The 16,989-nt window shown below is 40.1% G+C and overlaps 1 protein-coding gene across 1 annotated transcript in view; it reads right to left on the reverse strand.

Moving 5' to 3' along the window:
• The window catches only part of LOC135463484 (potassium channel subfamily T member 2-like), a 62,177-nt gene extending 47,694 nt beyond the window's left edge, over window positions 1–14,483 (reverse strand). The window contains 1 exon segment of the mRNA XM_064740741.1: window positions 14,343–14,483. Within this exon segment, the coding sequence (XP_064596811.1) occupies window positions 14,343–14,461 (119 nt within the window). The 5' untranslated portion in view covers window positions 14,462–14,483.
• Window positions 14,484–16,989: the final 2,506 nt, after the last annotated feature.

Genomic DNA, 16,989 nt, shown 5'->3' on the forward strand with positions numbered 1-16,989 from the left:
ACACTATCTTATGTCAAATTCACATTTTAGGTGTTATGTCCCGCATTATAAATGTTTAAAATCTTCTAATTTAACATGTTACAACTTCCAAACTATCATTAACGCGCGGCGTAACATTATAATATGTTGGCATTCATATTTCACAACACTTAACAAGTTTTATGATTTATCACTTCAAAAATGTTGACATTTTAACGATTAATTCATATTTGACACTTTTTGACTTAATTCAAAGGTAGAAAGGCAGTAAAATGGCGCCTCTCAAAAAGATTAACAAAGTTGGCGATGGTTCAGCTATTCCTTTGCTTCACAGCCATTGTATATAGTTTGCTAAACAGTCATCATCATTTTATATACTCAACCTCTTTCATTCCCATCACTAGAAATGCATGTTGATACATGCATACTGGCGAAAGTAGAGCGTTTTATATTTTGTACATAGATTCCCACTGATAGTTGTATTTGAAATGTTATGGTCGCTCTCCTCACTCAGCCATAAATTGTTTGTGAACTTCACGTCTGGTAAAGCCCTGCTGATATACGTACTAGATTACGACCAGAACGCATAAATATCAAATGTATGCACACATGTACAGGCAGAGACGTACAAAAACATGCGGTTGGCCTGAAGTGACTTTTGAATTTTCCACAAGGCGTTATAAACGCAGCTATGAAATTAAAGGTCTACATACACGCTAAAATAGTGCTTGGATTTTAAACACATTATCACCAAACCGGAGTCGGCTGTAAAGGTCGTGAGCTCAGGAATACTCTAGAAGCTGTGGTAAAGCTCACTTAAAGAAGGAGAAAACATAAAAATGATGCCAAAATCAGATGAAAGAGCGTCAAAACTTATTTGCATTTTTTTTAAGAGAAAAATTTTTGTATGGTGGGTATTTGGGACCAACGTTTGGTATTTATCGTTGTTGCATAATAATGTTCTAAACAGGATGTGATGCTTGTCTACTAAAATTTATTTGAATGTAAATTTGTTGTTTATATCGAAACATATGCATTTAACGTTATGAACATATTAAAAATATAAATATGATCCAAATTGAGGTTTAATAGATTTGTTAGCTGAAAAGAACAAATTTTAGAGCAAAAATATTTATTAAACCTGTTACATCCTCATTTATGACATTATTAAACAAAGACTATGAATACCAAAAGGTGGACCCAAATACTCACCATACAAAAATTATATTCAAGTGTCTTTTTCTTTGTAAGGAAAAATCAGAAAAAATATTGAAGACTCCATTTGGAAATAACTTTTCGCACTCTTTCATCTGAACTTTATGTCATTTTTTTATGTTTTCTCCACCTTTAAAAAAACAGCAACTATAAAATGATGATCACAGTTTTAAGGGCAAGATAGATATCTCTGACATATATTTTATATCTAGTAACAAACTCTTTATTTAATGCATATTACGCGTTAGTGATTGAATATTTTAAGAAATCACGGCATCAATGAATATCCCGGGAACGTCACCACTATTGGCACGTTAATTTCCGGGTTGATGCCTCGCCTCTAAGGAAAGCCAAAGTTAAAAGCCAATTTTACAGCCCAAAAAGACAGCTGAGAGACCTTAGTTAGTAGTTTTATATGTTAGGCCACATGCTAAACTGCATATTAAGAAACAAAACCAAACTGTTTCAAGTATCCTTTGATAAGGTTTATATATGACGTGGCATTAGAGATGACAAAGCAGAAAATAATAATGTGTTTTATAAAAGGTCAAGCATATGACCTTAAACTTTTATTGTATCGCCTTAACTTGCGATAATGATATGTCTTTATATCTAATAAACAAACCAGTTTTTTGTTTTACACGCACATAGCTTATGAGTTCTGAAGTCTGTACCATATGGAACAAGGTCTCGTATGTCGTCTCGACCGGTCGAATAGAACATGGGACAATCTTTCATATATAATCTTCATATATAAACTCACAGCATATGATTTATCGAACTCTTCTACACACCGACTTCGGTCCATCCTCTCTCAATAGAATATTCCATTCACATAACTTTTGTCTTACAAATACGTGTCGCCATAACAGAACAGCCTATTCATCAGAACCACACAGTCCTATATCAACAGAATAGTTCAGCCCGTTGAACTCATTCTTGAAACCCCGCAGATCGCCACGTGGGATTATAAACCGGATTCACACCAGGAAACATACATATACATGCTCAGATACATTTCTGCATCTATATTTGTCTAGAAATATTTGACCTTGTTCACTGATGATAACTAAGCCAGTACGATAACACAGGGTGCACCTGGTCAGGTGTAGATGTATCCAGCGGTCAGTGTACTTTAATCTTTGAAGATATCACGTAGGCCCCTACCGCTGACGTGAATATGGTATCGGTCATTCACATATGTAAATAAATAAATAAATAAATGTTCACTAAGCGTGTAAATATGCATTTCAATGATACGTAGCTGGCTGACTATTCTGTGTATATGTTGTACCTCACATACTGTACTGTGCATTGTACCCATGTTATTACATATTATTATACCTCACGTAAATTTATCCCATTGGATAACACCACGTCACATGGGGTTCAGCATTTCATGATGTTGTACGCTGTGACGTCATTAAGGAAATAATTACTATGTAGCACTCTAAAGGTGCTACATCACATTTGTTTTGGTCGCGCCCTGTGTGTTGTATTACGTCACACCTGTTGTCTGCTTTGAGAGTTTTATCAAAACAGAGGACCTATATTACATAATTCTGGGTTTATAAGGACATCACACCGAGACACATTTATCACAGCCACGGCCACACTAATCTTAATCTAGGTACCATTAAACACGAATTATACTCAATTTTGCTTGCTCAATGACCGAAGGGTTTTCTGTCCAGCCAATATGTATGGTACACATGACGAACTCATCAAGGGAAGTGTTGATATTGGAGCAGAGCAGACAGATTCATCCATGGAAGTGTGTGTAACGGAGTAGAGCAGACAGATTCATCTAGAGAAGTGTGTGTAACGGAGTTGAAAGTGTGTATAGCTGAATACAGCAGACATGTTCATCTGGTGAAGTGTGTGTAGCGGAGTAGAGCAAACAGATTCATCTAGACAGTGTGTGTAACAGAGTAAAGCAGACAGATTCATCAAGGGAAATGTTCGTAATAGAGTAGAGCAGGCAGATTCATCTAGGAAAGTGTGTGTAACAGAGTAGAGCAGATAGATTCATTTGGGGCAGTGTGCGTAACGGAGTAGAGCAGACAAATTCATCTAGGACAGTGTGTGTAACAGAGTAAAGCAGACAGATTCATCAAGGGAAACGTTTGTACAAGAGTAAAGCAGACAGATTCATTTGGGGAAGTGTGTGTAACAGAGTAGAGCAGACAGATTCACCTAGGGAAGTGGGTTTAACGGAGTTAAAAGTGTTTAATCCTGAATACAGCAGACAGATTCATTTGGGGAAGTGTGTGTAACAGAGTAGAGCAGACAGATTCATCTAGGAAAGTGTGTGTAACAGAGTAGAGCAGACAGATTCATTTTAAGACAGTGTATGTAACGAAGTAGAGCAGACAGATTCATCTAGGAAAGTGTATATAACGGAGTAGGAAGTGTGTATAGCGGAATAAAGAAGACAGGTTCATCTCGGGAAGTGTGTAACGGAGTAGAGCAGACAGACTCATCTTGGAAAGTGTGTAAACTGGAGTAGGACAGATTCACCTAGGGCAGTGAATGTTATGGGATGAAGCAGACAGTCATCTAGAAAAGTGTGTCTAACGGAGTAGGCCTAAGTCAAATTCATCTTCGGAAGTGTGCATAACGGTGTTGGGAAGATAAACTCATAAATAACGGCTCAGGGCAAACAAATTCATCTAGGGAAGTCTAACGAGTGCGCATGTAACGTGTGCGCTTGTAACGTATGCGCCAGTAACGTATGCGCCAGCAACGTATGCGCCAGTAACGTATGTGCCTGTAACGTATGCGCCAGTAACGTGTGCGCATGTAACGTGTACACCTGTAACGTGAGTGACTGTAGGGTGTGTGCCTGTAACCTAACAGACATTCGTATACCAAGCGTAAACAATAACCGCCGTTCAAGGTCAATAACCGCAAGACCAATTTCCGGAACAACGTTCAGCACAAACTAACCAAGCAGTAAGGAGGTGTGTAAAGTAAGATATCACTGAGTTCTTTAAACAGGGTTGGTCATCCGTTTTCCGGGGCACTAGAAAGGCAGTACCAATGTTCTAGGCGCGTAAATTTAACCAGCATATCTCAAATCGTGAACCATGTTAGTTTATTATTTTACGCGTATAGAACAAATATATGCATTTCAGTTGAGTTTTGATCGCAACTCTTTGTATGTCCAACTAACGTTGCTATCATATTGAACACAATACGACTCCCGAGGCCATTCTTTCTAGCGGAGTTTAACACATGTATTTAGGAACCACACTGACTGACTATATACATTACAGCTGACAACTTATGTATGCAGACGTGTGACTGGACCCGCCTCGTTTAATGCGCTGTATATCAAGCGAGTGAAGATGTATGTTGAATACTACGGAAAAGTTTACATGGAGCACGATTGTCTATGCCTTATCCAGAGTTCTCGCGGCTTTAGAGTCGTGTGACCTGCTTATAGCAAAGGCATGTGTATTAGCACACTTGTAAACTGTTATGTCCAGTGTGCTTACAAATTTGTGGAAGCCTACACAAACGCAGGGGCCCCGCTATTAGCAAAGACGTGGTAATAAAGTTAGGACGTTGCCAGGCTTACCTCATGTATGCATCGTGCTCACTGCTTTGGGACTTCGTGGAACTTTTTCTCGACAGTAAACTTTGGCGTCGCGATTTCCTGTGCTTGGAACTGTCGTGTTTACGGCATTTGTCACAGCGGCAAGTAAACAGCCGCGACCACGGTCTTGTCCAGCCTGTCAAGCGCGTGTTGCGACAGCTCATTGTGACAGCGTCTGGACTAATTACACAGACAGAAACCACAGCGTCTGTGATGTAAGTAGCACGAAACTGTGTTCGGTATATAGCCTACATGTGGCTGTCACGGACATGCGCGTATACGTGGACACGGTTGAGTGATTACAGAACCGGTGTTCCCTTGAGCATCGGGCCGTGTAAATGGAGCAGGTAGAGCAGGGCAGCTCGGAGTACATCATGTCACACTAAGCCGACCTAAGTTATCATACCCACTCTCGGCACTTCACCCACAAATTATAAGGCGCTTAAAAAGTTAACGGGTATCTCGAGGCCATCGACACCTTCATCACACTCCAAAGGTTTACCACAAAACCTCGACAGGTATAAAAACTAATTACAGGTAAACTCATTCATAAATTGCGGTTGTCTCTGAACAATCATGAGACTTCACACTCTACCGCAAGAGCTAGACAAAAGAATAACGAAAAGCTTATCGGTTTATACGCGTTGACAGCTTAAAGGCATATGTAGCGAGCTTTATCAAAATATGTATGCCTCATAGACAGGGCAGCATGATTCTTCCCAGAAACCTGGAGTTTACATGTTTGTTTGTTCGCTTGTTAATGATATAAAGTTACCTTCTGGTTAAATCGACCCTCTCTCGATGGTCCAAGTGTTACCGCTCAGGTGTCTGGTGTCAATGACAATGTGTTGAATAGTGCTGCCTCACTGCAACGCCATTCCGAAGACACAAATAGGCGGTCCCGCGGTCAAAAGCCCCGCAGTCAAAATCTCCGCGGACAAAAACTCCAGTGGACATAAACCCCTCGATCAGTATTAAGGGTATACGTTGATAGACATGCGTTGATAGCTTCGAGAAACCTTGATTTGGTTTTAATGTCTAAATTATCTATATTTTAAAATATATCTGTTGTAGCATACGCATAAAATTGCATACAATGCGTGTAAACCAACTCAAAATGCATACGTTATGACAGCCGCGAGATCATACTGTGAATCATAGTACGCTATAACCTGTCTACCATGGTGACAAATTTCAACCAATGAAATTGATTATAGTGGTAGATGCTTCGGAGAATAAACTAATAATTGCTTGACAAAAACATTCGATAATTGTATTATTTTGACATCAGAGAAAGTCAGTTTTTGCCAAACTGTTTTTAAAACGTATGTGTACAGCATTTAAAAGAGGAGAGCTGCTAAACCCGAGTGCCCGATAGGGATGCGTGTTGAATCCGAGTGGGCCATACGGATACATTTTGATGACAAATTTGCAGATGGCAGATGAAGTCACACCATATAAATTCCCTTCAACAAATATTTAACATCATGTGTTTTGGACTTTCGGCGGTTTTTGTCCGCCGGGAGTTTTGTCCGCGGGGTTCTTGTCTGCGGGTTTTGTTTTGTCCGCCGAGGCTTTGTTCGCCGGGGCTTTTGTCAGCTGGGACTTTTGTCCAGCGGGGCTTTTGTCCAGCGGGGCTTTTGTTCATCGGGGCTTTTGTCCTGGATGCATGGAAACTGATTCAAAAGTGTATTCAAGGTTTGCAACTCCTTTTATAGTAGATTATGATAAGACCGGCATTGTGTACTTTAAGATTTAAGGTTGAATTATCTCATATCCCTCCACATCAAGAAGAACCAGACAAACTCCACAACAGAGGCAAGCTATAACTGCCGTATCGGACACATAATCTCGAGTGTCAACAGGGACCAACGTGTTACCGTTGAACAGCTTCTGTTACCGTATGTGCATTGTCTATCTGTAATTTCCTAACAGGGGTGCGAGCAAAGAACAATTGGGCATTTCTGTAGGGTCAACTATAGATTTCTGGTAATATAATTTTATAATTTGTTGTATTAGGACATCTTAGCATTTGTTCCATTTAAATAAATAGAGCTTTGAAAATTTTACTTTTGATTCTTCCTTTTTGAATTTGCGGCAAGAATAATGAATTTGTCCGTGAAGAAAATAGATATAAGCAGATTCTGTCAGCTTTTCATCAATAACAGCAACTCGGACATAGTTGATAAACTAGTTTTAGAAAACGCAATAAAAACGCAGTCAATTTTCTAGTATATATTATACGGGGAATATGCTATGCACCGCTAAGTGTATTAACCGCGGATAATAATTGTTAAAGTCTGGTGTACCGCTGTAAAATCAGGAAAGCCAATATGGTTTCAAAGTAAATATTTTAAATGTGTTATTTTTATTATTATTTATTTATTTGAGTGGTGGTTAAGGAGCTATTCAGCAATGAATTTATGGGTGTAGGAAACAGACGTGCCAAGAGTAAACCATCGCCCTTGGACAGGCACGTGACAAACCTCCCGACTTATAGCTCAGGTGAAACAGGGGATGCCAAATGTATATAAATAACAAACCACAGACAGGCTTATGCGTGTAGGTCCCTGACCAATAAAACTGCAGTTAAACTGCAACCAAATAGTTAAACAAAAAATGTGACCGATATAAAAAACAACCATGTAATGCAAAGCTTTTAACACGGGCAAAAGAGCATGCATCTAACACACGGTCACTTACAGTGACAATAGCAGCAGTCATCAGTAATCAATACTGTCAAGCAGATATGGTAGCGATCCCAGGCACTAATCACACTTAGAAAACTTATTATTTACAAACAAGTCACATTCAAACACATGACTACATTTACAGAGGCGCATTAAACCACGTGAAATTCGATAGTAAGAAGTGCGTATACCGGTACAGGGCCTGTGTGTAGAGCAAAGGCCAGATCTAACGGTCTACAGGTCATTGTCCTCTATACAGGCAGTGCTGCGAGATTATGACAGGCATAAAACTGTGGCCTGGCCTATAACTCATTCAGGAAGTCCATTCTGTGCTTTTAATCTTTTTATTTATTTTTTAAATAATTTTAAAGATAAATAAAAATAAATTTTTATTTATCTATCAGATTGTGGTCTAGCGCCAAGAATATTTCACTTGTTCGGTGGCGGACAGTATTATGCGTCGGGGAAACCGGAGAGCCCAGGTGTAAACCCTGGGGGATCTTTCTCATAGGAAATGTACAGATAAGTACACAATATTGTCCGAAGACAAGTGGTCTTCAACAAACATCCCCGACCGCTTCCTGTCACCAATTCGGCACAAACAGGAAGAGTTGGGTAACTGGTAGCAGGCTAATCACTGAGCCCCGCGGAGGCAACCATAACCTCCCTTATACAGATATGTGAGGCTGGGAGTAAAGCTAGGCCAGTAATACTCTGCCAGATAAAGCAAAACAGTCTCTTAGGACACTTTATTGACACATATCTTTTGCGGCTGTAACATACATAATGTAGAGGAAACATTTAAGTCTATTTAAGTCAAAATCCAGATTGCAGACCAAAAAAAAAAAACAAAAAAATTCCTGCCAGTGAGTTTTAGGAAGTGCTCAAGCGTGCCATTTTTTCGCTGGGAGAACATGGATTTGGCGTTAATCTATGAAAACAGATAACAGATATTAATGCGTCCGACTCACGTATGTGCGATCTATACACGGGTTTATCAGACCTTGGCAATATTATTTGCTGCGATCGAACTTATCCTCACCTCAGCCTTCTTAATGTAATAAGGCAAAACAGTTTTGTACTGAGGTCTTAATCAAAGAACAGGAGAAACGGTTACGCTTTGGACAACGCAGCTAAAGAGAGTTTCACTGCATTTGACATGAAATGCACGCTGGACGAAACCAGCATTATTCAAACCTCCATTTTAAATTGTTTTCGCTGATTTGATGAATTACAGTTAGAATAAAACCTGTACTGAGGTAAATTGACAGTAGGCAGTAATATTTAATTTAATATTATATTTCTGACTAAACCAGAATTCTCCTGACGGACTAAACATTCCCGAGGTCCGGCCATTGTACATGCTTGTAAATGTGATGACAACAGAGCAGTTTGAGTAATTCTCGACCAGCGACGTCTCACAAATTTCAATTAACAGCTCTGTTTGTTTCACTTAATTCTGCTTAATATTCCTGATATACGCTATGAACAGTGCCATAGTGTTTAAATCTGCCCCAATATAGCATTTTGTGTAATTCTCGACCAGCGACGTCTCACAAATTTCAATTAACAGCTCTGCATGTTTCACTTAATTCTGCTTAATATTCCTGATATACGCTATGAACAGTGCCATAGTGTTTAAATCTGCCCCATTATAGCATTTAGATCCTGAAAGATTCATGAAAAGGGAAAACAATATGGTCTTGGTAGGTACATGAAAAGGGAAAACAATATGGTCCTGGAAGGTTCATGAAAAGGGAAAACAATTTGGTCCTGGAAGGTTCATGAAAAGGGAAAACAATATGGTCCTGAAAGGTTCATGAAAAGGGAAAACAATATGGTCCTGGAAGGTTCATGAAAAGGGAAAACAATATGGTCTTGGAAGGTTCATGAAAAGGGAAAACAATATGGTCCTGGAAGGTTCATGAAAAGGGAAAACAATATGGTCCTGGAAGGTTCATGAAAAGGGAAAACAATATGGTCCTGGAAGGTTCATGAAAAGGGAAAACAATATGGTCTTGGTAGGTTCAAGCAACTGGAATTCCATGGTCATGGATGCTCCATGAAAGAGTCTTGCAGAAGATTTGTGGGGTTTATGGATGCAGATGACCGGGTATAGAACCCACGGAAAACCACGTTACTGTCAAGTACCTGTCTTACCTCCACGCACTAAGTAACAAGTATTGGCGTTGACACCGCGACCTGATTTCATAATGGGTTTATAGGAATCCGCCTTCTGTCCCCTGACTTGTCAGGGCATTGTGGAAAGATTTAGTCCAAAGCAGCGATTTGGTATGGGACTTACGATCTTTCTCATTCACTAATTGGTTATACTGATGATCTGCTGGCTTTAAACAATCCATATATAATAAAAGTCATGAAAGATATATATCCATCTCGCTGGATTTAAAGGAAACAATAGACTCTCCAGACAGTGTATCTTATCTGGGCCTATACTTGTATAAATATGATTACAGACGTACATTATAGAGAGCAAAACCAGAGCATCGACGACAGTGCAATAGACGTACGGGATAGACAGTAAAATCAGAGCATCGACGACGGTGTAATAGCTGGTAAATGGCCACACGTAACCAGTGAAATACGGTCTCCTATTAGTTTACCTCAGTCAGGATTTTATTCTAACTGTTCCTGTAAATACTAGCAATTTAAACGCCCCCTAGCACCATAGCTTAAGGAGAATTAGGTAAAAAGACCAGTACGGGTTCATCTCTCGCAGACTTTACGACAAGAAGGATACTTGCAATCTAGACATTGAAAATGATCACAACTTGGAGAGCAATACCCCGAAGGGTCTTCCTGAATATGGCTGGCGTGTACATACCTCACCTTGTGGCATTTGTTAGATCCTGTGTGTTATGTGAAGTTTCAATCAACGTCACAAGTTATTACTGTAAAACTAGTGCGTTAAGCCTATTCCAGCAAAAGCTTTCACTCTAAGCTTGCTAAGTTTTACAATGAGCATGATTCTCTTGTAAGTAAATATGGATGGAATGCCCAGAATCATTGGTCGTCGGCTTCATAATTGTGTCGAATTCCGCTTAACCGGAGGGTAGGGGATGAGTATTCATCGCGTTGAATTCTGCTTAACCAGATACTAGGGCTGTATATTCATCGTTTTTAATTAGATCGCCAGGTTGGATATATAAACAGTTGCAATCGAAGCACAACTGAGACACAAATTTACGACCGAAAACTTACATACCACCACGAGTTGAATACTGATTTCACTCATTCGCCTACAGCATACCCTGTGTCTTTCCAACATCATCGAAAACTGTTGACTGCTTCTCTTTGCATCATTCCGTCCTATTTTCGTACTTTATATACTTTTTTAGCCGATAGTTTGTGTGAAACGTCGTTTTGGAAATTAGCTTTGCCATTATTGACATGGAACGGTCCATACTGGTTGACGACTGGTATACGAATGTCTGTTTCGACGCATGTATTACATCACTGGTGCGGTCTGTTTCCAGACACCAATATTTTACATCCATTCTTAAGTTAGCCTCCAAATCATATTGCCTGTATATACCATAACTAACCAGCAAGGATTGGATTTGAACCTGCTAAAATTTCACAGAGCGTTTATAGTGGGATTAGGGTTGCGATTATTGACCCAGAACCTCTATTTTGGTTGAGGGCTGGTATACGAATATCTATTACAACGCATGAGTTCATGACATCCTGCAGCAGTCATCTGACTGTACGAGCAGGGCAAGAAATTGTGCACTGGACTAAAACAAGTTACAGATTCAAGAAATGTGTGTCATGCAGGCTCCATCAAAAGGCCTAAGTTACGTGCCTTATATTCCGCAGTGAGTAAAATACTCTCAAATTTGGACACATCAGTCAAGATTCCTAGCGATCTATGACATTTGTTACTATCTAATTCTGCCTAACCTTGGACTAGAGGCTGTATCAGCATCCATGAATATTGCATCAGCATGGCGCTTTTATGAATAACGGGAATCAAAGCTCGACTGAGCGATTAGCCTACCTATATTAGTATTTGACCTGGAAACTCTTCACCGACTACCAGTTTGAAATTGGATATCATCCTTGGATTGACCACTATCTTGGCTGAATCATTTAAAAGCTGACGATTGCTTCTCTTTTACATCTTACCAGCTTTGTTTGTACTATTTATAGAATTATTTCTAAACATGTTGCCTTGGGAACTGTTGCTTTAGGTTCTAGTGGAAATTCCTACGATGGTCTACTAGCGGTACACGAATGTCGGACTTTTTTGCAGTAACTCTAAACTAGTGACGTCTAATAAATTGCAATTAACATCACTACCTTCTTTCTTACCTACTTCTGCTTAAGCCATGGTACTAGTGGGCGTGTAAGTTTGCTACTCTTTATGCATTTACTTGCCAAATATCACATTGTCGTCGCTGATCTTTTTTTTCTCTCTTTTCTGTACGTCTTAATGATATTGATTACATACGTTATCACTTCTAAAACTAGTGTCTTGTGTGTCAAGGATTTCGTTCATTCTATAATGAGTACAACACCCTTGTGGGCAAATATAGACAGAAAAGTACCGGATTTTCGGCGATCTGTCTCATACACAGTTGTATCTACATTGTAATTACGCCTAATCCGGCGCTAGGGAATGTATAAGCATCCCCGTTTATTGATACAGCAGGGTGTTTTTTATGAACAGTAGCAATCAATGCGCACGGCTAAGATCAATATTCGGATTCGACCTTGAAATTATTCACGGACTACGAGTTTGAAATTTGATATGCCTATCATGTCTAGAGTATCTATGTCTTCCTAGCATCACTGGAAACCGCGATGGTTTCTTTTTCCATGCATGTCTCTAGCTTTTTTTACTGTGTGTATTATTATTTCTCACACATTTCTTGGGAAGTGATGTTTTAGTTTGTTTTGGAACTGAGTTTTGCGACTATCGCCTGGGATACGATTGTGGGATATTCATCCCTGGTTTGTATGGCATAGGCCTAGATCTGCGATTCACCGTGGGACTTACTTTCTTAAGGAGTTGATGCACACTTGTTGTTAGGGCTGTGAGGATCCTTATCCTTATCTTTTGTTGTAAAAACCAGGAAACTCGTTGCTCACGAGACGTGTTAGAATGTAACATGATATATATATGTTAGTAGTGCGCTAATTACTTCGTGTCCAAGTCATGGCCGTTCTGAACGCCACAGTTTACGCATGCACTGCCAAGAAAAACTAGAACACAAGCCTGACTGGGATAGTATCGTCAAGTGGCCGTATATCCCTGGGAATGTATTCATTGCTGTACAGCTTCTGTTTCGTTATGGGAGCGGAACGAGGCTCCGTGGTTATAAGATGCGTGTCTTTCAGTTACTGGGTAATCGAGACATAGGTTCGATATCATTCTCGATTAGCAAGAAAAATTCCAATGGATCCATCATTTTCGTGGCATCGAGTTCAGTAACCAGTCGGTAGTACCCTCATGTGGTTTTACACGAATTTCACAAAATGATATTCACTAATCTGACGTACATGCTACACGTCAGAAAGTTTGCGAATAACTTGCATACCCATACATCTAGCCAACAGAACAAGCAAATAAGTAAATGAATTAAGCCTCGCTATGAACAGACTGAATGATTATAGGCCTGCAAATCTGATTAAGGCAAATGTCAAGTTGCGTTAGATGACCGCTGGTATTATACATGTATATGTGACCAGTAACACCAATTTGGCTAAATCAGACATACTGACGTCCCTGAAAATAGCAGGCATTATCCTCACCCAAATCACAGTACACTGACAGGAGAACATTCGCTACTTTCCGGCGTACATGTATGCTATAAGAACCAAGGAAGGGCCTGTAATTAGCAGTGCCATGTGGTTCTAGGCATACTGGTAAGAGTGCATAAATAAGCAATCTCTTCGACGCTCTTCACCTACGTTGTCTCAAAGAATTCAGTGACATAAAGTTTCATTATGGCCCCACGTATCCGTATCGATTTACCGGCTATCATTAAATGTTTCTCACGTCATTTAATACTGCAATACTAAGATTTAAAGTAGATTTAACGTACATGTTACAAACACCTCTCACGTCATTTTAATACTTCAAAATTAAGACGTAAAGTAGATTTATAGAGCCTCTACGTACATGTTACCAACACTAAGTATATCTATCTTTGCAGCTTTGTAACTGGCTGTAGAACCCAAAGTTTTATCGCTGTGTAAATAAACAGTCTGGCGTTAGTCAAAGGCGCTAAAGTCTCGGCGCGGAAGAATTCCAGATTATCGATAATGCATACATAACTAATCAACGCAACAGCTGACAAAAAGCTGTCGCCACAGATCACGTGTGTCCGGTCCCCTACGTGACATGATTGTGGCCGCATACAATACACGGCTCTGTATATGTGTAACGCTGTACCCAACGGCTACACCACCCTGGCCTAACCTTCTATAAATAGGCAGCCCGTCAACCGCAGTAACGATGGTGCCAGAATCTACGAGAACACTGATACCCAACCCATATACATGGACGCGAAATTCGGCACAGCTGATATAGATAGGCACGTATATATACCTATAATTACCGGTACTTATCCAAGTATATGCCTTTTAAATCAGACTGCCTCATTACTATTTTACAACGTACTTAATAGTGGAATGGCATGCTGATAGTTCACAGATGAGGGTTGGGCGTTTAGAGGGTACCTGTGTATATGTATACAGGGTTAAGGCACGTGTAGTTGGAATGGGGCAAAGATTGGGATCGTACAGGCGATATAAAATAATCATACGAAAAACAACAAAGCACAGATACATACGTATATCTTTTCGAAAATATTTACAAAGAAGCGTACTTGTCTACTTGCTCAGTGCTGTCTTTGGTTACACTTCCCTTGACTTCTGTAGCGAGTGCCGTCATGTCAAGTTGCATCTCTGCCATCGACGCGGATACCGCTTCCCCCTCCAGTACCATGTTTGTTTACCACTCGGCGGTTACTTCACTTGGGTGAGAGTTTCCTTGTACACAGCCGCGCAGGCGTGTTAGGTTCCCTCCACTGTCCACGTGAGTTTAATCTATCAAACTTGGCCACCAAAATATAGGCAGTTACCATGGTAACGAGGATAGAAAACACTCCGCTGAAATGAGGCGCCGTGTTTTCGGCCAGACCTTGTCGATATCCGACACCGAAATCTTACCCCAGACTGTCACTTGTACGTTGATCCGGTAAGGCTATGCCCAAACAGACGCCATGCACGGTCGTCTCATTACCATACTAAACTACACACGAAAAGAAAAATATTTACAAAAGAACTGCATGACAAAGGACCGAATGAGAGGCCAAACACGAATTTGTTGTATTTAGAAGAACGATGTAAGCGGAGGATCGTGAAATCAATATATATACGATCTAGCAATGCATACAGCGCAACATATGCAATATTGAGGGCTGTTTTGAAGACGGAGGCACCGTGACATTATGCTGGTGGAATGTGTAAGCTGATGTATGACATGAGAAAGTATGGCTGCCATGTTACGGTTTCTGTGCGGTTAACATTTGTTAACCACGTGCAAATTTGCGACCAGGTGGATGTATCCTGAGGTGAGATATCACAACTGCATGGGTATCGTAACGGAGTTGTCGTCCTATCCCATTTGTCGCCCTAACCCCTTTTGTCGTCCTAACCCATTTGGTCGTTTGACAACACTGGATGTTAAGTCGTTTGCAGCCTAACGCATTTTTGTGGTCGGAAATTCTTACTTTGGTGTGGTGATGTGTTACTTTCTCAACAGGCCTTTTTTTAACATGACAGCTACTAACAGCATTAACTTAGCAAATCACCAAGAGACAGATCGATGAAGGACTTACCCGTGTCCAAGATCCTGAAGCACTTCACAAAGGCTATAAAATCAATGCATATGCATACATTCCTGATCAGATTTTGCAATAAACGTCACCGACATCTGTCATTGATCCATAATTCCTATCGGGTAACTGGTGTAAAATTAAATTATCTCTTGTTCTGTGTAAATCTCCTCATTCCATTGTTCAGGACGGACCTTCCTTGAAAGGAATTCATTTGTAACTGTGGAAAGCTCTGAAGAATTTATAGAAATCTACTTATTTTTCCTTAGGGTATTTCTTTGTCATTTTATTTCTTGGTCGTTTTATTTCTTGGTCATTGTATTTCTTGGTCGTTTTATTTCTTGGTCATTGTATTTCTTGGTCATGGTATACTTAAAAGCGACAACTCATATTACCATCTTTTAACCCTGTCCTTCGACAGTACACTGTCAAATGGTACGTCCAGTTTATGGTTACTATAAGAAAGCAACAGTAAAAATACTGGTCATAAAGGACCTGTTATGGGAAGGCGGAGATATAGCTGTCATCTCTTATGTACATGTATCAGCTTCCCCTAACAATTATCGATTCGAATCCGTGGTAACACTTATTTGACACAATTTAGCCTATATCTTTACTCACACAAAAGTACGTTTCCAAAGACAAAAAACTTCAAGGATTCGAACTCTTGAAGGATGACTTACAGATATTGGCAACAAAACGGATTACATTATAAAGCTCAATTTTTACAACATCAACCAAATCGAAACATTGACAGCACTCAGAAAAAACATAGTTGAAAGTTTCAGAAAAACATTTTTCTGGTTAACGTCGATCTTCATACAGTAAATATAAAACACAAAATGCCTCATATCAATAAAAAAAAATTGGAGTTGTGATCGACGGTGGATTTTTGACGGGCTATAACTAAGCAACCGAATTTTCTATGACCTTGTAACTTTCATGAGTACTTCAACCACGTTGTATATACTTCAGACTTTGAAATTTACTGAATTGTGCCGGGATTTTGAAATTTGCATTTTTTTATCGTACCTCTATGGGACCCTATTCCTCGTCTTATCGTACCTCTCTGCGGCCGATTTCCCACCTTACCATACCTCTCTTGGCCCGTTTCCCCGCCTTAACGTAAGCTCTTACCCAGTTCTTTACAACCACCGCCAGATCCCGACCAAACGCTTTACAACCACCGCCACAAGTTGACCCAACAGAATCATGACCAACTTCTCACCATCATGCACCTAGAAACGCCGACAATGTCTTCACCAACAGAAATCCTCTTTAGTGCACACATCACGTGGAACATCCCGGCAACCATACATATACATTGGGGAACATTCGGGCAGCCATACGTGTACATTGTGGAACATCCGGGCAGCCTTACATGTACATTGTGGAACATCCGGACAGCTATACATGTACATTGTGGAACACACGGGTAGCTATACATGTACATTGTGGAACATCCGGGCAGCCTCACATGTACATTGTGGAACATCCGGGTAGCTATACATGTACATTGTGGAACATCCGGGCAGCTATACATGTACACTGTGGAACATCCGGGCAGCTATAGATGTACATTGTGGAACATCCGGGCAGCTATAGATATACATTGTGGAACATCCGGGCAGCTATA

Source organism: Liolophura sinensis, chromosome 3 (assembly GCF_032854445.1).
Source record: "Liolophura sinensis isolate JHLJ2023 chromosome 3, CUHK_Ljap_v2, whole genome shotgun sequence".
NCBI classification, from domain to species: Eukaryota; Metazoa; Mollusca; class Polyplacophora; order Chitonida; family Chitonidae; genus Liolophura; species Liolophura sinensis.